At 45.9% G+C, this 23,164-nt stretch overlaps 1 protein-coding gene across 3 annotated transcripts in view; it reads left to right on the forward strand.

The window, feature by feature from the left end:
- Positions 1-1,802: 1,802 nt before the first annotated feature.
- Positions 1,803-23,164, forward strand: part of ADCY8 (adenylate cyclase 8) — a 229,091-nt gene continuing 207,729 nt past the window's right edge. For all 3 annotated transcript variants that reach the window (XM_059901676.1, XM_059901677.1, XM_059901678.1), the window contains exon 1: positions 1,803-3,933. In XM_059901676.1, the coding sequence (XP_059757659.1) occupies positions 2,986-3,933 (948 nt within the window). In that variant the 5' untranslated portion in view covers positions 1,803-2,985. The remainder of the gene's footprint in view (positions 3,934-23,164) is intronic.

The raw sequence follows: 23,164 nt of genomic DNA on the forward strand, positions 1-23,164 counted from the left end.
GGCTATGCCTGCAGATCAGGACACAGCTCCCCACACATCCTGGCATAGGGTCTGCAGGAACCAGCCTCCCTCCCCCACCCAGCCCTCTGCCCTATTTGGACTCCCTGCCTCAAATCAAGACATTGATTACCCACCCTAGAGTTTCAGGAGAGCTGGCCAGGCAGAGTCCAAGGAATTTAGGCAGGGAGAAGCAAGTAGCATTTCTTTCTCAAGGATGTAATGCCTGGGATTATTTCATTAAGGTCTAGATAACTGCAAAACCGAGTCTTGGGGGAAGCGCTTTGCCCTTAAGTTCCAGCCCCATGGAATAGTCCAGCTATTCTGGGATACCTTTACTTTGTTAACAAATTAATTCATCTACAAACTGGGTTAAAGATAGAATCGAACTTCTTTCAATTCAAAACTGAGCACTTAATTTTGTTTCCTTTCTTGAGCGGTGTAGTTGTAAAGTGCAACTCTAAGGGACTAGGATTAAAGGAGTCTTTTCCAGGGTGTGTATGACATTCCAGAAATCTACTATTAAGGGAGATCGGGGAAAATGTTGAGTCTTCTTTCTACTTTTGGGGGGATTCTATGTGCAAGGCAGTTGACCAGTTCTGGGTTTAAACTGAAACCCGTGTGTGTGGAAAAGAAAGACTTAAAAAGGAAATAATGCAACTCGTGTTTCTGGGACACGGCGGACACAAATAACCCTGGAGATGGTGTGTGCCTCTGAGGAGGGAGATCGGGAAAGACATTCTTGCCCAGGGCAAGCAAAGGGAGGGGAGTTTCTCCTAGGGAAAGCAGGGGAAATCGTCCGCTCAGGGGGGCCTGAGGGAACGGCGAGGCGGTCTTTGGTGCTTTCAAGGGAAGCCATGGGGAGCCGCGAAAGCGCCCAGGGCGTGACGTCATTGGCCATCAGCTGACTGTGCTCAGGGCCAGGGCTCCACCGGCTGAAGCCGCAGTCCCACCGTGGCTCCGCCACATGCAAACGGGCTCGGGACTGCGGCGCGCCCGGCGGACCCGGGGCCCGGAGCCCCTGCTCGGCCCGGCGCGGGCACACACACCACGTGCCCACCGTGTTGCGCCTGGATCTGCCCCGAGCTCCGCCAGGGGCTTTGTCCGCAACTGCTCGCCGGAGCTCAGCGGGCGGGAAACCGGGCTCGAGAGGGCGGCTGGAAATGCCTTCCCCACGCCCTCCGTCCTCGACCCCTACTGTAAGCGGGGAGAAACTTGGCCCTCCGAGGGCCCTCGCATTCTAATGCCTCGCGCTCTCCATCCCTCCGGATTGGTGTAGTAAAGAGACTCCCTCAGGAAGCTGCCGGCCTCTGCAATTGTGGCTTCTTGGGGGTATTTTGCTTTTAGCCCGCAAGCTGGCTTTGCCAAAAGACGCCCCAGTGGGGAGAGCGTAAAGGAGACCCTCTATGCCTTTGCGCTGGGCTCTCGGAGTCCGTGGGCAAAGCGGCCTACGAGTCCTGGCTCCGCACCTGCGGAGGACCAGAGCCAGTGTCTAAAAAAGAACAGCGGAGGAACCGGCCAGCGCGGCCAGCTGGAGCGCTGCATCTCCGCGCCGGGGGCTGGTCGGGGGGCGCCCGCCCCGCCCCGCCTGCCCCAACCCCACCGTCCTCTCCCACGCGGGTCTGCGCGCGCCGCTGCCTTGAAGACCTGGGGCGTCCTGGCCAGATCTGGGCGCCAGGTCCACGCCACCACCGCCACTCCGCCCCCGCCCCGTTCCGGGGGCGTGGCTTGGCGTGGGGGCGGGTCTAAGCCTCCTCTGGTGTCCAACCGCTCAGACAGGTCTCCAAATTCTTGCCTGTCGCCCGGCGCCCGCAGCGCGCTTCAGAGCAGAGCGCCAGGTTGGCACGCGGCGCTCCCCTGGATCCGGCGGCGACTCAGGCGACTTCCCCGCGGCCTCGGGCCTCCCTTCTCGCCCAAACCTCACACCCGCCGCACGCACCAAGCTACGGTTCTTAGCCTCAGCCATCTGCACCAGTGGCTTCTCCTCGTCCTCGGAGCTGTTGGCTTTGGAGCCCTCCCCACTTTTTTCCTGCCTTCGCCTCCTGCTCCTCCCAGCTCCGGGCCAAAGGGATTCCAACGAGCGAAGTGAAGGGGGTGAGAATCTTGTGCTGCGACCCCTCGGAAACACAGCTGGAAAGGCTGACTCCGTCTAGTAGCCGCGACTGGGACCCTGAGGCCCTCCCCCTTCCCCGAGGGATGCGCCGGGCCAGAACCAGCGCTGCGCTGTCAGTCTTCGCTCAGGAAGTGGAGACAGCCAGAAATGAACGCGGGAGGGAGCCTCCGCACACCCGCACTTCCAAATTAACTGTTTGGTGACTTGTTAGCGCTGAGGCTACCACCTCGCCAATCCTCCCGCTGGGCACCCGCCACCTCACTGTCCCCCACTCCTCCCCCTTCATTACCCCCGCCCCCAGCTCCGCCCCGGCTCCTCATCCCGGCGCAATGGAGTTCTCCGAAGGACTCTGCTCCAGCCAGAGCGGCTAACTTCGCACCCGTCTGCGCTGCCGGTCACCCCCGACCACCCCCCCCCCCCCGCCCCCTGCAGCCGCCGAGTCGTGGGCGTCCCGAGCCCAGTGCCGCAGCCAGGACCCGCCCGGCGCGCAGCTGAAGCACGGAGCCCAGGCGCCTGGGCGCCTCTTGGAGAGCAAAGGCAACGCCAAGACGCTGAGCCGAGACCCAGCCAGGAAGCCAGAGGCCGGGAAGGGGTCTGCGTGGCTCAGAGCGCCGCGGCTTCTGCGGACAAATAGCCCCCGCTGCCACGCACCCAAGCTGCGCGGGCTGGCGGGAGGGCGACGCGCGAGGACGCAGGGGTCTGCGGCGGTCTTCCAGGCGCCCTTTGGCCCGGGGCGCACTATGACCTGACGTGCGGGGACCTCCTGCCCAGGGCGGCTGGGGATAGAAGGGCTCGCCGCCAAGCTCCCACCAGGCCGCCTTTGGGTCTTTCGGGACCCCCTCCCGCCGCGGCCTCCCTCCCAGCGGCCCGGCGCCATGGAGCTCTCCGATGTGCGCTGCCTTAGCGGCAGCGAGGAGCTCTACACCATCCACCCGACGCCCCCGGCCGGCGACGGCGGGAGCGGCTCCCGGCCGCAGCGGCTGCTGTGGCAAACGGCGGTGCGGCACATCACCGAGCAGCGCTTCGTTCACGGGCACCGGGGCAGCGGCGGCGGGAGCGGGAGCTCCAGCAAAGCCTCGGACCCTGTGGGCGGCGGCCCCAACCACTACCACGCGTCGCAGCTGGCCGGCGACTCGGCGCTGCCCCTCTACGCGCTGGGCCCCGGGGAGAGAGCGCACAGTCCCGGCTGCACCAAAGTCTTCCCGGAACGCAGCGGCAGCGGCGGCGGCGGCGCGGGCGACCTGGGCTTCCTGCACCTCGACTGCGCCCCGAGCAACTCGGATTTCTTCCTCAAGGGGGGTTATAGCTACCGAGGGGTCATTTTCCCCACCCTGCGCAACTCCTTCAAGTCCCGGGATCTGGAGCGCCTGTACCAGCGCTATTTCCTGGGCCAGAGGCGCAAATCGGAGGTGGTGATGAACGTGCTGGACGTGCTGACCAAACTCACCCTCTTGGTTCTGCACTTGAGCCTGGCCTCGGCCCCCATGGACCCGCTCAAGGGCATCCTGCTGGGCTTCTTCACGGGCATAGAGGTGGTGATCTGCGCCTTGGTGGTGGTCAGGAAGGACACCACGTCGCACACCTACCTGCAGTACAGCGGCGTGGTCACCTGGGTGGCCATGACCACCCAGATCTTAGCAGCAGGTCTGGGCTATGGGCTCCTGGGAGACGGCATTGGCTACGTGCTCTTCACGCTCTTCGCCACCTACAGCATGCTGCCGCTGCCGCTCACCTGGGCCATCCTGGCCGGCCTGGGCACGTCGTTACTGCAGGTGGTCCTCCAGGGGGTCATCCCCAGGCTGGCGGTCATTTCCATCAACCAGGTAACGCCTACCTGCCTTGCTCGTCCCCTGACTCCCCGGGGTTCTTTAGAAATCGCTTTTCTAAGAGGCAGGTTTGCCTTTCTCCCTGTGAGTCCCCTCCCCCAGCCCGGCACAGTGCTTTGCACCTAGGAGGTCCTGGGAGTTCGTGGGATGATATTGCTCTAGAGGAACTGGAACTAAATGACCTCTAAAGTTTCTATCATCTCTACCCTTCTACTCTGATTCTGTGAGTAATTCTCTGACATCAGCTAAGAAGTAGTCTTCTTTTTGCTCCTCACACATCCCCCAGGAGCTGCAGTCAGTCTCTGGAGCAGGAGACAGAAAGGCGGGAGGAGCACCCCGATTTAGAAGGTGACCCATTCCTTAGCAGCTTTACTCGTGAGAGTTACAGCAGGGTGTCCTAAGGGACTCTGGGATTCAGAGTTGGGTTTCTCTGTGTCTTTGCGCCACAAATCCTCAGTTCTTGAAGGAATCAATATTTGTCAAACGCGTACTAATTGCTGGTGCTGGGTACCCTACTTAAGCTATCTCACGCAGTCTTTCAGACAAGCCTGTGACACACGTTTTTTTTCTTTATTGCCTTGGGGATCTAAGGTGCAATCTTCTCTTGCTACAGGATCCAACCCCAATGCTTTGAATAAATCAACCCCAGGACTTTCGGGGCTGGTGGAGAGGGGGGAGCATGTCATTGGCAAAGAATGCAAGTTTTGCTTAATTGAAAAGGGGCATTTTGATGTAGATGGTTTGAAATATTTAGGTGGAACCTGACTCTTTAGGTCGCTTTCTCCTTTCTCCCCCTTTCTTCCTATCTTTCCCCATTAAAAATGGATGTGTTTCTGTGAACAAAGTTCTCATTGTCTGTGAATGAGGAGTTAGATGATGACTCTATTGTTTAAATTCATTGAAATCAATTGATAATTAATGGTCTGGCACTTTCTTGGCCAAATGTCTGGTAGGTAACAAGAGAGTGAATGGGAGTAACAAGAGAGTTTTATGGGAACTTCTTCATAAAAATGAGGGAAACGTATCAGCTGGAGTGTTTTCAAGTAAATAGCTGGTGAGAGGTGCTTGGCCATCAGAGGCTCCTCTTGCAGTCTGGTTTGAATAGATGGTTCTTAGGATAAACAGGTACAACACCTATGAAAACTGCTCATGACTTTTAGAGCTCTGGTACCGTCAGAGTGTTTTACCCATCATTGACCTTCTGGACTCCTAGTTGATTTGGGATTCTCTCTCTTCTCGGATGGTCTATATCCATTTGCTTAGGTTACTTATCTGGTTGGCCACTTTTACGGTGCTTTTTGAAGTCTCCCTGGGTAGAGCAAAGAGCATATAAAGTACATGGCTATGATCATCAGGCATGAAATGGGGGGATGAGAGCCTCTGTAAGTAAGGTCTGACCCGTTGAATTTTTCTTATTAAAAACAATAATGAGGGAATTCCCCGGTGGTGTAGTGGTTAAGAATCCACCTGCCAATGCAGGGGACACGAGTTCGATCCCTGGTCCGGGAAGATCCCACATGCCGCAGAGCAAATAAGCCCATGCACCACAACTACTGAGGCTGTGCTCTAGAGCCCGCGAGCCACAACTATTGAAGCCCACACACCTAGAGCCTGTGCTCCGCAACAAGAGAAGCCACCACAGTGAGAAGCCCGGGCATGGCAACAAAGAGTAGCCCCTGCTCGCCACAACTAGAGAAAGCCCGCGTGCAGCAATGAAGACCCAGTGCAGCCAAAAATAAATAAATACAATAAATAAATTTATAAAAGAAAAAAGGATTTAAAAAACCATAATGAATGTTTTCTCAGAATCATCATGAACCTTTAATACCCACATATGATAAAGTCTCAATTTGGGATTATATAAAATTATATTTTAACTGTGTTTCTGAATCTTGTTTACACGTGGATTTGAACCCGAGTGTCCTCTGAATCTCTCCTTTTCTTCCAATTTCTCTCCTTCTGTTTTGCATTTTCTTTATTATGTACCTAGACATCAGCTGACCCTCTTGCTCCTTTTCCCTTTTTCCCTTTCTCATCTTTTCTGTCTCCTTCTCCTCCTTCCTTCCCCTTCTCTTCTCTCACTATGAGTCATTTTCATAATATATCATAGCTATCTGACCATTTGCAGAAAATTCCATTTGTCATAACCCACTGCTTCTCATGCAGTAGCCTTCCTTGGTACACATTACTAAAAGACTTTGTCAAGTAACTTTGGAATAGTATTTAGAATAACATCCTAAGTAGCAAATTATGAATATTTTCAAAGTCCTAAGTATAGAGACACTTTTCTTGCCAAATGAATCCAGAAAGTAAATTTTGGCTCCATATTTGTTTTATTCTCCACTCAAATACTACCAGATGGGAGAAGATTAAAAATAACCCTCAAATGCCTTCCTACTCCCACCCCATCATAAACAATCCTTTAGCGTGAAAACCAGGGTCCTGGTGTATGTATACCAAGCTCATTCAACTTTCTGTTTGGGTAGGAAATGCAGATTAACTATCTTTTCATAAGGTGTCACCTTTTGCCGGACTCTGAAAGAACAAGCAGAGCGCTTTCCTCTGATTTTAGGTGCTGAAAGAACCTTTGTGGCTTTGGCCACAAAAGGTTTTCCTTTGGCGCCCTCTAGAGGTTCAAGTTTCTTTCCTAGACCTTGTAGGTGGATAAAGTAGAGAATTGCTTTAAAAAAAAAAGAATCTGTGATTTTTTTTTTTAATCAGTATTGTTTGGTTTTCCCTGTTTGGTGATATACAAGGCATACTTAACACCTGCTAACGACCTTGTTTAGAAACTGGAATAAAATCCTAACTCCTTACCGTGGCCTACTGGATCCTCTATAAGTTGGTGCTGCTTCTCTTGCTAATTATATTTCTGTCTCTTCTACTCCTCAGCCTCCAAATATACTCTCTATTTTCCTATCTTTCAAATATCCCAAGCTCTTTCCCACTTCTTAGGCTTTGTGACTGCTGCCTAGAACAATTTTTGCCAGGTCTTCATATGACTGACGCATTCTCATTATTCCAGACTCAGTTCAAATGCCGCTCCCTAGTACATGACGTGTCTTATTTTCTCCAGAACACATATACCATCTGAAATTATCTGATTGGTTTATATTTATTGTGTTTCTTCCCCCAGCCCCACACCCTCACAAGAATGTAAACACCGTGTAAGAGCAAAGACGTTGTCTATCGTGTTTATCCTCTTATCCTCAAAAATGCCAGACACGTGGTAGGCACTTGATCACTGAATGAACAAGAGTACTCATTGCATAAGCAATATTATAAAATAGCCAAGTCCCCTGACGTTGTGTTGGTGAAAGCTTTCTACACACATACACACACACGTTAAATGTGTGTAAAGCAGTCTTTTACACGTAAACACCTTCAGAGAAATCAAAGCACAGTAATAATTCTTTACATTTGTACAATATTTTACCTGTAACCAAGAGCCTTTACATACGTGATCACATCTAGTGATGACAAACTGATGGTATCATCCTTCACTTTTATTTCAGAGAAGAAATGACAGATTCTTAGAAACTTTAAAGGGACCTCCCAAAGATGATGAGCCTGAGAAGTGGTGAGGTCAGGATTCAGATCCTAGCTCAATGCCAGTCACTCTTCAGAAACCTTTCAGAGGGTATCCTTCTAAAAACATAAGCATTTGAAATGACTCAAGAGTGAGAGGTACCTGTTTCACTACTCAGGAGAGTGATACCCCATATAGCACACAAATTAACATTTAATGAAAAAGCCAAAGGGCAATCATAAGGGGAAAGTGATTGAATTGCTGGGAATAGGCTCTTTGTAGCTAGCTTATCGTCTTGCTCAGTGGGATATAAATTTGTCAACTGAAGGCCATCAACACTGGCATATCTTCTTTCTCTACATTAATCTTGATTCCCATTAAGAGGATGGCTCATGTTTAACTTAACATTTTCAAGAAGCAGGAAGCTAGAATGAGGATACAGTAAACACACCTCAGCAGCTGTTTCACTTCACTGAAAATGCCATTTTCAAAAGGAACAAATGAGCTGATGATTGCCTTCTCTAACCCAAGCTTGAGAATCGGCTTCTCCTCTTTCCCTCTGGAAGAAAATTATATCTTGACAGGGTAACAACCAAGCTGCAGGTCTCTGCAGATACCCTATACGAAGAGAGAATGGCCTGTATTCATTTATCTATCAATCACGTGCTTTCCACTGTGGATACGTGGTAGAACCTTAAAAGGGCCAACTAGGAGGTTCCTTGCTATCAGCAAAGAAACGGTTTCTGTTTTCTCCACTCAGTGAACAGTTAGATGAAAGTCGTGAACTTTCCACCCAAAGAGGTTCTTGTCCAGGGCAGATGTGATCCCCGTGTATTTTCTAGGTCTAAGTGGCACTGGAAATACTGAGGAACCCTCAGAAGGTTCAAAGCCCAATTCAAAGGATTCCTTTTCCTTTCCCCCTGAGAAAGTTCAGCTACAGGTAGCACTAGGGCTGTAGGTATTCCTTCCTTGGGGAGCCTCACCCATTTCAAGTTAAATCAGCTTCATTATGTGATTCAAGCCACAGATAGTAGCGCCTTTGTCCAGATTCTCTCTATGACACAGAATTTTCCACCTCTTAAACAAATTGTTTCTCTTGCCAGTTCAATTTACCCATCTGAAAATTCATTACAAAATGACATTATGTGTATAAATAAAATATTAATGATAAGGTTGTATTTGGTAGGTTCTCTCACCAGGGAGATACATTCTAAGCTCTGTTGCTGTAGTTAGCAGTTGATTCTATTTTAATTGCTGGTGACAATAATATGAGCTACCTAACTTTTGAAATTCATCTCATTCTCATTCTTCAGCTCATTAGTGATAAGATGATGAAGATCATTTAGTTATTGGAAAACTGAGAGGCAGCAATATTTAACTACAAAGATTGCTGCATTATGCTTCCCTCTTGGGGATTCTAAAATGTCACAGCTAGTGGCTAATTAGCCCTCTGTACCTCTTGGTGAGGCATATAAGCAGAAGTGTCAGAATGGAGGTGATTTCTCCAAGACAGCTCTATGAGCAAAGGCAGCCAGGTATGCAAATCCAGGTGAGTTAGTGCTCAAGGTCATGCTGTCAGATTTGAATTTCTCAAGCAGCCTTTTCTTCCTTGTCTTACACACATCCAGCGAAACAGAAAAGACTAGAGCCAGAAGAATGCTAATTAAATCATGATCATTAAACTTGATTAATAACGAGGGATTTTTAGCTTGCCACTTGGCGTTTAAAAAATCCTTTTGGGGAAAATGCATCGTTTGTACCAGGTAAGAGAGTGGTGAATGGTATGAGCAGGTGGGGGTCAGGAGAGAAGTAGGCTTTGCATGTGCTTTAACATGCATTTCTGATCATTTAAATGAAGGGTTGACTTCACAGTAAAGTCAAAGTGAGTATAATGGAATTACCAACATCTCTCTCCCCATGTGTAGAATTTAAACATATGCATGTATTATATGTCCTTTGTCTAAGTCTGTTAACTCGAATCAAATAAAAGGAATCTTATGACTATTCAATGTACAGCAAATGACATGTAATTTAAATCATCTCAATTTGGTATTTGATATCAAGGTAGATACTTCAGGAAACACAAATATCCATTAAATGAGTGTAACTGGGGTCCTATTTAACGCACCTCACTAGTTATGATGTGCATTTTTTAAAACCACAAATACCTCCATTTCTGTACATTTTCCTTTGGCAAATTCATATAGGCTTTAAAAAAAATAATTGCAACATCCCAGCCTGTCTGAGAAAATGACTTTCAAAAGCAGATTTGAGTGTCAACATTCCCAAGGGGTTCCTCTGAATGCCCAGAAATGGAAGTATTATTCTCTCTTACTTGTGAAAAATACCGAGAGACTGTCCTTTTTGGTTCTCTTTTCCTTCCTTCCTTTCCTTTCCTTTCCTTTTTTTTTTTTTTGTGATGGAGAGTAGGCTTTGCAAAGGATATTTTTAATGACATCTGAAATGACAAACTAAATCCCTTCAGCCTTGATCTGTAGACACCTTTGCCCTGGAGTTGCCAATAGGCTTGGCGTCTGTGTATTTAGAGGGAGTTGTAAAATGACGTGTGGTGTGGCCTTTGCAAGACTGAATAATGAATTTGTTTTTCTTCCTACCCAGTAATGTCACCTGACTGGTTTCAGTGGGTCGGAGCATAATTAGGTTGGAACTGGGAAGACTGGGAGGACTTTATTTCTGGAGCAGCTGCTGCGGTGTCATGCTAAGTAGGACAAATGCATTAGTCACATTTACACCTTGATGATTGATGGCATTTTAAGAGCTCATCAAAAATAAGTGAAACCAAGCATTAAAAGGAAAGATTAAAAAAAAAAAAGTTGATCCCAAATTCAGTGCTGCTGGCAACGTATAATCAAAGGACACAACTACGGTCACGCTGATGTGACACTTCACTGTTGTCTAAATGTTTCTTAGGATGCTAATTTATTCATTTCACAAGTGTGTCTATTTGAGTTGATGCTACATGTGTTTGTTTTCAGAACACAGGAGACACTTGGCAACATTCATCTCAAACCTTTCCTCTCACCAACGAATGGGCACAATATTGATGTTCTGAGGGACCAGGAGGTCTAGAATATGCACTTGGATGGCGTATCAGTTCCCTAGGCATATTGCTTTGTAGTGTGTTCTTTGCTTTCTCTGGAATGCAAGGTACCAAAAGCAGAATGTAGGCAAATTTCTGGGATATTTAGGTCTGACCCTCAGTTAGCAAGAGAATCAGTTCTGTAAATAATTTCTCCCTCAGCATTTTCTTGGGGCTGGAGTAGAAGAACGTTGGTCTACCCAGCCAGATAATCTTCCCTGTGCCTTCCCAGGAAACATAATTGGATTTATACACGCAAATTAGATCATGTGAGTTTGTTTATGAAGGACTATTTTAAGAAGTCAGGTCACTTAAGCAGCACTTCGGAAGCCAGCTTTTCTCACTCCAAGATTTTTCACAGTCAGCTCTGCAGGGTACAGAAGAATGCACGGTAGATTAATTAACTGTTGAGGTCCCAGACATTCCCAGGGAGGCCTGGCCATCTCCCAAGGGGAATAAAAGCCATTCTACCAGTGAATGCAACTGTGTGACCACCTTCTCAACCAACGAACTGGGATTATAACTCAATGTGTTGTCAGATAAACCTGCAATTCCTTGTTTCTTTGATATCTCTGCATTGGACTCTGGGCATGTTTGTGATTTAGTATTTGAATTTCATTCTTAGCTAGATCATGTCTTTTAATATGTGTAACACCTTGCACATTCATTAGTCACTGGGGTTTTCTTTCCCTTCCACCCCACTTCCTGACTTATATGCCTAACTCAGGTGTTATGAATTGCAAAATATCTTTGAAACACAAAATTCTCCTAAATCAGAAAATGATAAAAATGTACATGGTGAAGACGTGAGGTAAGTATGAAATTAAATCGCATTAATGTTTGGGGTTTTTTTAATGAGTAAAATTTTTTAAACTGTCATCTTTATATAGAGAGTATACCAGTATAAAATTTTCACATGAAACAAGAATTATTTTGTTGAGCTGTCTTATTCACTACATCCTTGTCCTGTGTCAGCTGGTTTTCCAGTTGACTGGAGTAAACCATTTCAGAATCTTTTCTCCTTTTTTCTGTGTGATTATGTGCTGAATACACGATTGCTTATAAAATAGAGACGACTAAGGATTAGGGAATGCGTAGTCAAAATATATGTACTATATGTACTCCTTTAACTCAGAACATGGGAATAAGAAATGCAGCAAAACAGAACAGGACCAAAAAAAAAAAAGAAAAACCCTGCAAGGCCTAAGGATAGAAGAGATATGGTCGGTGTCCTCAAATATCAGGGGTACTGCCATGACAAAGAGAAACTGTTTATCTTATGTGTCCTCTAAGACAGAGTAATGATCAATGGGTGGTCGTTATACCATGAGAGATTTGCTTCACCTAAAGCTAAGGCTTTGTAACAGATAGACCTGCCCAGGGAGCTGCTTTTTGAAGTGATGAGCTCCCTGGCATGGGGATTTTTCAAGGGAAAGCTGTACAGAAATCTATCAGGGATGGCCTAAAGGAGAATTCCATACAGGGAGGTCTTTTCCTCAAGGTCCTTTGGAAACCACCGGTTGCATCTCTAAGCCATCACAGCCACTTTGCAGGCAGGAAAAAAAAAAGAAGAGGACAAAAAGCAAAGGGCAAGCAGCCAAGATGCCTAAAGGGCATTTGCCCACTGAGTCGGCGGCCCTTTCAGGAGCTCCTCTGGGACCCCTGCCCAGTGATGTCTGCTTCTATTTTGGGGACCAGAATTCTGATCCAAAGCCCCTCCATCAGCAAGAAAGGATGGCAAAAATAGATTTGATTTTAGTGCTTCTCAAAAAATCAGAATTGCATTAGGAAGAAGGGGAGAATGAGGATTGAGTAGGAAAATTATTCAACAAATACTTGTTGACTGACTGTTGGGTTCTGGATTCTGAGACACGGCTGTGTACTACACAGTCAAGGTTGTTGCTGTAATGAGACTGGTAGTTGAATGGATTTGGGGAGGGAGTTTGTGACTCTGATGCAGAGGTAGGAAGGTTTGTAGCAGACTCTCAGAACACGTCTGAAACACAGCATTCGGTGAATATTTTACACAAATGCAGGTCTTGGGTTCTTTTTACTACAGACCTCTAAAGCATGAAAAATCAAAGCTGCAGTGGATTTCTTTTAAGAGTTGCGTGAAAGGAAAAGTCAGACTTTAGAAAAAATTGTAAATGGGTGTGGATCTTGCTAGTGAAGAATGTAAAGGCACCCTGGGGAAGAGTCAGGAGGTCAGTTATTTAAGCATCACCTTATCACAGACTGAAGGCATCCCGAGCCTGGTGACCAGAAGACATGGCACAAGAGAGCATCTGCCTCATGTTGAGAAGGTTGGGCTTGTCTGCAGCTCCAGGCTCTCCTAGTTGCTCTGTGTTCACAGGAACCCCAGCTAAAAACTGAGCAGCTGCCTTGGAGCTCCAGGCAACCCATTCCCACACAAGGTGGGCAGACAAAGAGCTTAAGCAAGGCTCAATTCCCTCTCCTTGGTACATTGCTACACTCTGCATTTTCAGCTATCAGAGCAACGTCGTAACATGTCATGTGCCTACCAGGCTGTGAGCCCCTTGAGGTCAAGGATTGTGCCCTCCTCATCGTTGTGTTCTTAGCGCCTAGCATAGTACCCGGCACATGGGCAGTTGTAAATATCGTACTTATAAATGAATGGAATGAATGAATATTACATGGCCACCTCCTTCCCCTCCACCCCGCCAAGACGCATGGTCAAACAGTCAGTGAAAAGCCAGTGAGAGAAAAGAAATCAGTTTCTCTGGTCAATACAGGCAAAAGCACACCAAATGTCATCCCAGGAAGTGCTTTGGGCAGAAAGCCCCAAGCTGAGTGTTTGCTAGACCTGTGTTAAGGAAGTTATAGTAGATAACATGAAGAAAAATTCAAGTCATTATCCAGATCATTTCAGTCAAAAAAGATAAAAAAGGAAAAAGGAAGTTAAAAAGTTATGGACCTAAATTATCCATACTTATTTGTCCATTCCTGAAAATTTTAAGTAGTCTGGTCCATCCATGCAAAATAGAGCCCAAGTATTAATGAGGGTCTCAGCCCCTCGTTGGCGTCCTTCTTGGTTCTGTAGCACCCTGGCTCTGAATCCCAGCACCGGCACCTCACTCAGGCTGTCTTTGCTTTGTGGTATACTACCCCAAATCATTTCTTTGGCCTGACCTCTCAGTGGTACCCCCTTCACCTGTGGATATTCACCCTCTGGCTTCATACAGGGGCAGTTGTGGGCAAGAGGTGCTCCCACCTTCCTACCTGCCTCCAGCGCTCCTTGCCAGCCAAGCTGGTCTGCCTTACTCCTAAGAGGAGAACCAGTTGCCCTTGCTGAGCGTAGTAACTGGACAATTGCTTAGTCTGCCATTTCCCACAGCTTAAAACCTGCCACCTAAAGACCAGTTTGTACCCTCACTGGACCAGTTTATCTGTAGACTGCCTAAAGGCAAAAATAAAGCCTGATTTTCCATATTGGAACCCAGTGCAAGTAACTAAAACAGTCTTCATGAAGTCCAAAAAGGTTATGAGTAAGTCGCCTGTTTTCGGTTCTGTGACGCATTATCCCCCTTAGTTCACTTTTCTGCTGTCAGTCAGTTCAAGAAATAAAATCAAAATCAATCAGAGCCGGCTTATTTTCTTCTAAGTTCAGCATCAAACGTCCCCCATTACTTAAGTGAGTCTTCCTAGCCTACTGGTGATGGTCAGCTCAGTTGCGGGTGGGATCATGGGACCAGACAGTCAGTGCCCAATGAACAGAGGGCCCCCTTCCCTATTTATGAGAGAGAGATAGCCTTTGTCTCTTACCAAGTGAATAATGACATCATGTGCTGCTCTTGGGGCCCTGCCCAAGCCATTTCAGCCAGAGAGGAACTGTGAACTGTGCCAATGGGCAGTGAGATATTTTTGAAACTATGTAAGTACATTTCCTTAAAAACATAGAAACCACAAATTGTCATCGTATTTTTGCCATGAATTTTTCCCAGTGACATTGGCCAAATGGCTTTGGCTTCTTCAGGCACAAGTATCTTGATACCTAAAAGGGTTTTGTGAGTAGGGGGAAAATGCAGAATTATGAAGTTTTTCATAGTACCCAGACCTAGTTAGATATTCCTTCTTCTCTGACCGCATTACCCCTACCTGCCTGTCCATCCTGCCACAGGGCCGTACTGCTATTTGTCTCCAAGTCTCTCTCTCTCACCAGCCGGGCTGTGAGTTTCACAAAGGCAGGGGTTGTACCTGAGTCACGGGTGTGTCTCTACGACTGAGTCTAGTGCCGGTTACATACACTCTTCCTTCTCAAGTGCTTTCAGGGCTTGCCCTTCAACTCACCTCTTAAATGGTGAGGCTTCTTAAGTTCCCATCCCGTATGTCTCCCCCATCACCCTGGGCAATCACGTCCTCCTTTAGTTGACGACCATGCACCTATGTCCTACATCTGTATCTCCAACCCTGTTCTGTCTGCTGCGCTGAAGACCAGGGTATTCTGTGACCTGCTGGGCACCTCCAGGCAGCTCAGTCTCAACAAGTCAAAAATCACCTCCCAGTCTCCCAGCATCTATGTGAAATCCGGATGGTTTCCTCTCCCATCGCTGGGATCTGTCCAAATCTCTCCATCCTACTCATTTCATTCTAGTGCAGCACGCCCTCCCCAACAATTTCTCAATTTTTTCATCTCTCGTGCTTCTCCAAGCCGTCCCCACCCCGCAAGGGTGAGTTTCTCTCAAATGCTAGTATTCTCACCACCTCACACCACTGGGTAAGTTCCACGGTGGAATCCCATCACCAGTTTTCCTGGGTACCTCATGCTGGCTTATGCCTGAATGTTTTTCTGAAACAATTCTTCTGGCTCCTTCCTTCCTTGTCTACCAGCTCAGGTGTCACCAGCTCCAGGAAACCTCCCCTGTGTCCCTTCTTCAAGACACATGCCAGCTTAGGAACAAATGGCCTGTGCGTAATCGTTTGTTTGAGAATCTGAACTCAGATTAGGTGTTTAATGGAGGAGGGGCAGGCAGATGTTACCAAATTTGACAAAAAGACAAGCAGTTCTTCGAGCAAGGTGTTTTCAGTGGGAGAGTGTCGGTGTTGAGTATTGCCCTGCTCCAGACCTACACATCTCACGGGAAGAGCCATCACTGTGTGGAGATCACAGCGCAGGATGTGGATTCAGACCAACTGGGCTAGATCTGCCATTTATTAATTTCAGGACACCCTCAAGGGCCTTAATCTTTCTGTACCTCACTTTCTTTAGCTGTAAAATGGGAAGAATAATAGCAAGCCGGAAGATCATTGAAGAGATGAAATAATACGCACAATAGTATTTAGAGTATTTAGTTCCGGGCCTGGTGCAAAGAATTACACAATACCTTTTATGCTTTATTATAACTTAATTTTCAAAACAGTCACCCTTTTTCCTGGAGTCCTCTGCCCTGAGTGGTCCTTTCCTGGGCTTCACTTGGCTAAACCCATGTGGGGTTTCTTTTTGTTTTTTTTTTTTAATGAAAACTTCTTTCTTTCTTCCTTTCTTTCTTTTTGGCTGTGTTGGGTCTTCGTTTCTGTGCGTGGGCTTTCTCTAGTTGCGGCGAGCGGGGTCCACTCTTCATCGTGGTGCACGGGCCTCTCACTATCGCGGCCTCTCTTGTTACGGAGCACAGGCTCCAGACACGCAGGCTCAGTAGCTGTGGCTCACGGGCCTAGTTGCTCCGCGGCATGTGGGATCTTCCCAGACCAGGGCTCAAACCCGTGTCCCCTGCATTGGCAGGCAGATTCTCAACCACTGCGCCACCAGGGAAGCCCCAACCCATGTGTTTTTGAGACCAATGCTCACAAACTTTAATGTGCTTTGGGATCACCTGGAGGTCTTGGTAAAATCTTTGGATTTAGGGGGAACCCAGGATTCTGCATTTCTAACAAGTGCCTGGGTGCTGGATGCTGCCAGCCTGCAAATGATAATTCGAGGAGAAAGGCTCTGGAATTCAGCACAGACCCCACCTTCTCTGCAGTGGGTTTTCTGACGCTTTACCAGGTGGGTTTAAGTCCCTTGGCTTGCCTCATGCCCTTTACATCTCTCCATTATACATTAACTTATTCTTTCATTCAGTCCTTCATGCATAAATATTTAGGGAGTACCACTGCGTGCTGGGTGCAAACAGTAAGGATACTGTGGTGAGGAAAAGAATCCAGAATTCTACTATTAAAGGGATTATAGTCTAGAGTGAGAGACACCCATCAATCAAATAGTGACCAAAGCACGTGAAAAATTTCAAAATGAGTAAAATGCTTTTAAGTCAGGTGACCCGGTTTAGTGCCAGGCAGTGACCAGGTTGAGGCTAGTAAGGCACCCAGGGTGCAAAGCATAAGAGGCACTCACTCTCAGGTGCCGACTCTGTACTTGTACAACCCTGACAGGAAGTGCTTTCTTAAACTGTACACCCTAGGAACCCAGCTGGCCTCACCCTTGTCCTGGTCCTGGTTTCTAGTGAAAAGAAAAAAACCTGACTTGAACTGAGAGGAGGAAAGTATTCTTAATTAAGACCTGGAGGAGAAATAGGGGTTGGTAGGTGAGACTGGAATTATAGTTTCCTTATTTGTTTCTATTAGTAAACCATATACACTTTGAGGCCAGGCGCTGTCCTTTTGCCTATCCCTGGAATGAACATTGGCACATCATGGGAAAAGCTCGTAGCAGAGGCTTCCTGAGTCAGTGCCTGGAGAATCATCTTAGCATCAGTATTTCCGCTTCCCTTTTTATAGCTGAGGATGCTAAGCTCAGAGTACTACATCATTTCCCTTCGGTCAGACAGCTAATAAAGGATTTTAACCGCATCTGTCTCATTTCAAAGCTGCCCCTCGATTTGATGGTTTTTTAAGGCCATTTTATCTCAATTGACTCTGCTAGTTTCAGAGGCAATGAGTTAAAAGTAATAAAGGGAAAGAAAAATGAAATTTGTATTCCAAATCGTAGCAATGCGTATAACGATGTTATCGGTCTGTGGAGCCAGGGGGCTGGTACATTGTATTGAAAATAGCACCTAATGGTCATCAAAAGATTGACCTCGGACTTTACATCGAAGACAGTGCAACTTTGTACAGACCACTCCACCTGTCTTGGCCTTGAAATGAATTCCTCACAGCTCTAAAATTCTATCACTAGGAAATGACTCTTGAGATGGCTCACCGCTCTACGGTTTGTATTCCTATGAGTTACAGTGAATGTGTATGTGAAGATTTGTATGCTTTCCTGGTTTATTTCGCTCCCAAGATCAGATAATGACAACCCATATAGAAAACATAGCTGGCTGAGGTCTGTAACCGCTGAGAAGGAAGAGAAATATGAGTAAGGATATAGCAAATGCTGAGAGAATTACTTATTAGATGGTATTTAATATTTAATTTCTCCTAGTGGTTTAGTTACATTGACACTGTGAGTTGTAAAATTGTATGTGATTTTAGTCATTCGATTTGTTTCCAAGGGAATCGTAACTGAGATATTTAATTGACAGACAATTGTTTCCTTTGAATATTTAATTAGTGATTTTGTGGAGCTTGTCAGAATTGCCTATCTAGCTTTTACAAAATGCGCATGTCAGCTGTGATCAACAAGCCATTTTATGTCAGTGTTACCCAGGAGTGATGGAGCTGGGCATCTGTGCAGCCTGAATACCCACAACTTGGAGTCTGGCTTCTGTGGTTTCCTATTCTATGTCTGCAAACCCCAGGAAACAGACCCCAGGACCTCGAGGAACTCACTTCATCCTGCTGTATGTTAGTCACGTCATCTGTAACAAGATGAGGATGTAAGATACCTGCTGTCAAAACTTCACAGTTTATAGATAGGAAAGGAGTTGATGAATAAGAACGAGTATTGAGCTGATAAACAGGAGTAACCAAGCACTGGATAGCAGCAGCAGTAGTAGTAGTAGTAGTAATAGTAGTAGTATTTCTGTAACACAGATGGGCCTGATGTGGTTGCTTACACATTGCCAGGGTGCCTAGCTCTGAGATGGGGCTGGAACTGGCCAAACACAGGACAGCAGTCCACAGGCTGAGTGCCTGAATGCTTATATGTGGAATCTTTAAAAAAATTGATACAGGGACTTCCCTGGATGTCCAGTGGTTAAGATTCCACACTTCCACTGCAGGGGACATAGGTTCAATCCCTGGTCGGGGAACTAAGATCCCACATGTCTCTGAGGTGCAGCCAAAAAGAAAAAAAAAAAAAAGATACAAACGAGCTTATTTACAAAACAGAAACGGACTCACAGACTTAGAAAACAAATTTATGGTTACCAAAGGGGAAAGGTGGGGGGAGAGGAATAAATTGGGAGTTTGGGATTGACATATACACACTACTATATTTAATCCACAAGGGCCTACTGTATAGCACAGGGAACTCTGCTCAGTATTCTGTAATAACCTATATGGGAAAAGAATCTGAAAAAGAATAGATATGTGTATATGTATAACTGAATCACTTTGCTGTACACCTGAAACTAACATAACATTGTAAATCAACTATAATCTAATATAAAATGAAAATTAAAACAAAAACAGTGAGGGAAATGGCAGCTCTGCCCTGGCCATTTCCAGCAATAGTCGTCATTTCCCACTAGAAGCAAAAACTGCACCGCAGGATGAGAAGACGTCCACTCAATTTCAAGTTACACATTACTTAAGTGTTTCTTTCATGTACAAAAATATCAGTCATCAGGAATCACCCCTTTGCCATGTACTTAGAACATTCTTACAAGGAAGCAAAACCATTTTTTCACTTAAATGCTGTTATGCCTCCACACAGATTACCACACTGAAGTTTTTCTTCATGAAAAGTCCTTCCTAATTTTGTGGAAGGTGGAAACAAATTTTCACTTGATATCCTGCCCAAAATACCTTGGTTTGAGGTCATTTGGGTGTAAAAAAGGCTGAAATGATCATTTTAAAATCTAGTTAATAAACTTAATTTTTTTCAGTCCCATCTCAGGCACGTGCACATAATTCAAACTGCGAACCTATCCCAATAATAAACAACCATTAAAGGACAGCAAAATGAATCCATTGTCAATAAAATTAGCAGGGAAACTCATAGTGGGGTAAATATCAACTTCCCGCCAACAAAGAGGATAAACAGAAGAGGATTTAGAAGAGCAGCAATGTTTTTTTCAAACTAGACTAAGCACTCAAATATAAAACTAATGAAAATGACACTGCAGGGTGGGAAGAGTGGAGGGAGACCCACTCTGCCTCTCTTTGTGCTGCATTACCATTCATCCTCTCTTACCGCTTTGCCATTCTTCTGCCCAACCCGCCGAGGCACCCCCAAGGTTCCACTGAACACTGTTTGAGAACCACTTCTTTAAAAGACCCACCCCACCCCTTCCAGACACCTGAGGAGGAATTTTATTGGGCCTGCTTTGCTACCACCTATTCCCCGTTGTCTTACTGGTTTACAATCTTCTAACAGCATTGTAGACACCTGAGAGCACCTAGGCTCTGGGATCAGTCAGTGGAACAATTTCTAATTTCCAGGATGCTCCATGTACAACACATTCTTTGCACTGAAGTGCTTTCTTCAAATACTCCAGAATGCTGTCCTTTCCCTATCATGTACAGTAAAATTCGCGTGACAACCTGACTCTCCAGTAAGTTATAAGGCCCCTAAGAGCAGAGACTATGTCATATGTGTTGAATAAATGAACAAATAAACCATAAAAAATAAATAAATAAATTCAAGACCCCCTTCCGAATCTTTGGGCTTTGAGAACTTAACTTAGATGTTCCAAAGGGAGAACCAGCAGGAGAGCTGAGCACACTCACATTTGGCAACGCCTCGCTGGTGTGCGTGTTGTGTGGTTCACATAACATCGTGTCCACTCTGGATGGTGCATCTGTGCAGTAGAATTGCAACCCTCATTTCAAAATGAAGAAATTGAAGATCAGAGGTGAATTTGGCTGCAGTCGTTCCGATTGGGTGTAGCCAAGTGAGGATTTAAACTCAGGTCTGTTTGGTACCAAACATGCATGAGTTCCTGCGGCCTCCCCCCCATGCCCCTGTAACATGCCAGACCAACATTTAAGTAAATGTATATTCACATTTAATAATGCATGTTCCTTTCATTTATCAACTGTCTACAATGTTCTGAACTTGAGGAAGGCAAAGTCAAATAAATATTTCCTGCCCTCAAGGCATTTATGTTACCAGGGGCAAGAAAGAAAATTTATCCATCGATGCCTGGGCCGCCTCCTGTCAAGGCTCTACAGAGAGCTGCAGTGGGTTTCATACCGTGACGCTCTAAAGATCTGAGAAACAGTCTGCCCCTTTACCTGGCTTTCTGTGTGTGTGGCCCATGCTCAAAGTAGCATTAACATTTAGAGAAGACACTGAGCCTGAGAAAAGTCTGAAGTTCTGATGACTTCCTGGTTCCCCAGCCTTCTTCAAAACAAGATTAATGGATACACCAGAAAGAAAAGGGGAAAGAATCATTACATAATTTACTAAAATATGCACACCAAGCCCTTATTTTAACCCACATACCTACTACCAAAAATAAATCTCTTTCTTTCCTGCCTATGTTCTTGAGAGTAATCTAAACCTAGTTGCCCACAGGATTCTGAGTTACCCTAAATTGCTTCATATGCGTTAAAACGTTAAGCCATTTGAGGACATGCCTGTTTACCTGGGGCAAGTTTCTGCGCACAGGCTGTGCCTCAGACACTGCTGGGTGGTTGCCGATGTGCACTGTTCTTTCTTTCTTGCCTATAGAACCAGCCTTGGGGAGGTAATGTGACCAGATGTGTGTGTGTGTGTGTGTGTGTGTGTATCTGTTTCAGGGGTGTGTGTGTGTGAGTTTATATATATCAGGTGTGTGTGAGTGTGTGTGTGTGTGTGCCTGTGTGCCTTCTTGTAGCTTGGGGGAGCCAATAAGCTATAAGTGGTACTCATCACTGGAAGGTTTTGGAAAGCTTTGAAAAGATGCCTGATTCTTCTGGGAAGTCTGCTTTTTTTACACCCACCCCACTTTAGTCATCTTTCTGCCTGGTAAGCAGAGGTAATGGCACCTCCACCAGCCACCTCGGGCCATGAAAAGACCTTGAGGATGGAAGCCACACAGTGGGATGGTGGATCACAAAGAAATAAGAATTCTAATAAGAGGGAAGGAAGGAAAGAAAATGATAATTATGTAAGGTGATGGATATGTAAATTAGCTTGATTGTGGTAATCATTTCACCATGCATATGTATATCAAAATACAGAGTTGTAAATCTTAAATATATGCAATTTTTATTTGTCAATTATACCTTAATAAAGCTGAAAAAAAACTTAAAAAAAGAGATAAGAATTTTAGGACACTGATAATACTATTGAGGTCACCGTACCAGCCCTGGATGGCTCATCCCTAGAAATTTTTTTATAACACAAAATAGACTCCAAATTTGTTTAATCCACTGTTATTTTACTTCTTCATTACCAACATCCAAATGAAAGTTCTAATCAATACTGGCTGCAAAATATATTCATGGTGTATTGACCGATAAATAAACATTGACTGCTTCTTGAGATAACATTGCAACTCTTATCTTGATGACCTGATCATCTAAGACAAACAGAGCCATTTTCATTTTGTGATTTTTTTTTTTTTTCTCCATACTTGAGGTTTGGGGAACATAAAGAAAGACCCAGATCAGATGTTGTGTCATCTGATATATTATTTATAGCCCTAGAATAAATTCCAGGCAATAATTATGGCTGGAGAAGACTTGTAGGACTATGTCCCAAGGGAAGAAACTGATGCCTTCCTATTTATAACTCTTTGAAATTGCACTGGCCTTTGTGAGATTAAAAGGCATCCCTGGAGGTGTTTAGCAGAAGCCAGATGCCCATCGTCAGGGATTTGGGGCAAAAGGCAAAGGGTTGAACTGAATGATTTTTAAGATCCCTTCTAATTCGAAGCTTATGACTCTGTGACTCTTGGTGTTATAAATAATTGGTTACATGTAGAATAATTGGACTCTAAAAAGAAGTCCAAAAAACCTCCTAAATCTCATAGAGGAAGGGGGGACATTTACATCCTGCAGTTCCCCTAACTTTGTCCTCTTCCCGGATCTTGATCTCAGTGAATCCAGGGTTCTCTGGTCCATCCTTGCAGTTGCCCAAACCAGAAAGCCCGAGGCATGCCTGTCACTTCTCCATCTCTCAGTCCCCATGGCCAATCTATTGCAAGTTCCTGACAAGTTTCCCTCCTGAATATGCTCACATCCATCCACTTTATCTCCGCCCCTTTCACTTCAGTGCAGGAGACCCTGTTCCTCATCTGAATCACAGTCGCCTCCCTACACCCAATTTAGATCCTTTCTGAGCTACTGCCCACAGTGTCACCAGGGTGGAGTTTTTCTTATGAGAATGATTGCTTAGAATCCTTCCGTAAATGTCAGTAGCTTCCCATTGCTCTTAAGGCAAAGGCAGAACTCCCTCTTGAGACCCACGTTTTAGATCTGGCCTCTGTCTTCCTCAGGTAATTCCATTCTTCATCTCATTCTCACTCCTGAAGTCACGATGACTTTGGTTCAGTTCCTTGAAAGACCCATGTCTCTTTTTGCCTCTGAGCTGTCTGAGTTTCTCTTCCTCC

Source organism: Balaenoptera ricei, chromosome 17 (assembly GCF_028023285.1).
Source record: "Balaenoptera ricei isolate mBalRic1 chromosome 17, mBalRic1.hap2, whole genome shotgun sequence".
In the NCBI taxonomy this organism is placed as follows: domain Eukaryota; kingdom Metazoa; phylum Chordata; class Mammalia; order Artiodactyla; family Balaenopteridae; genus Balaenoptera; species Balaenoptera ricei.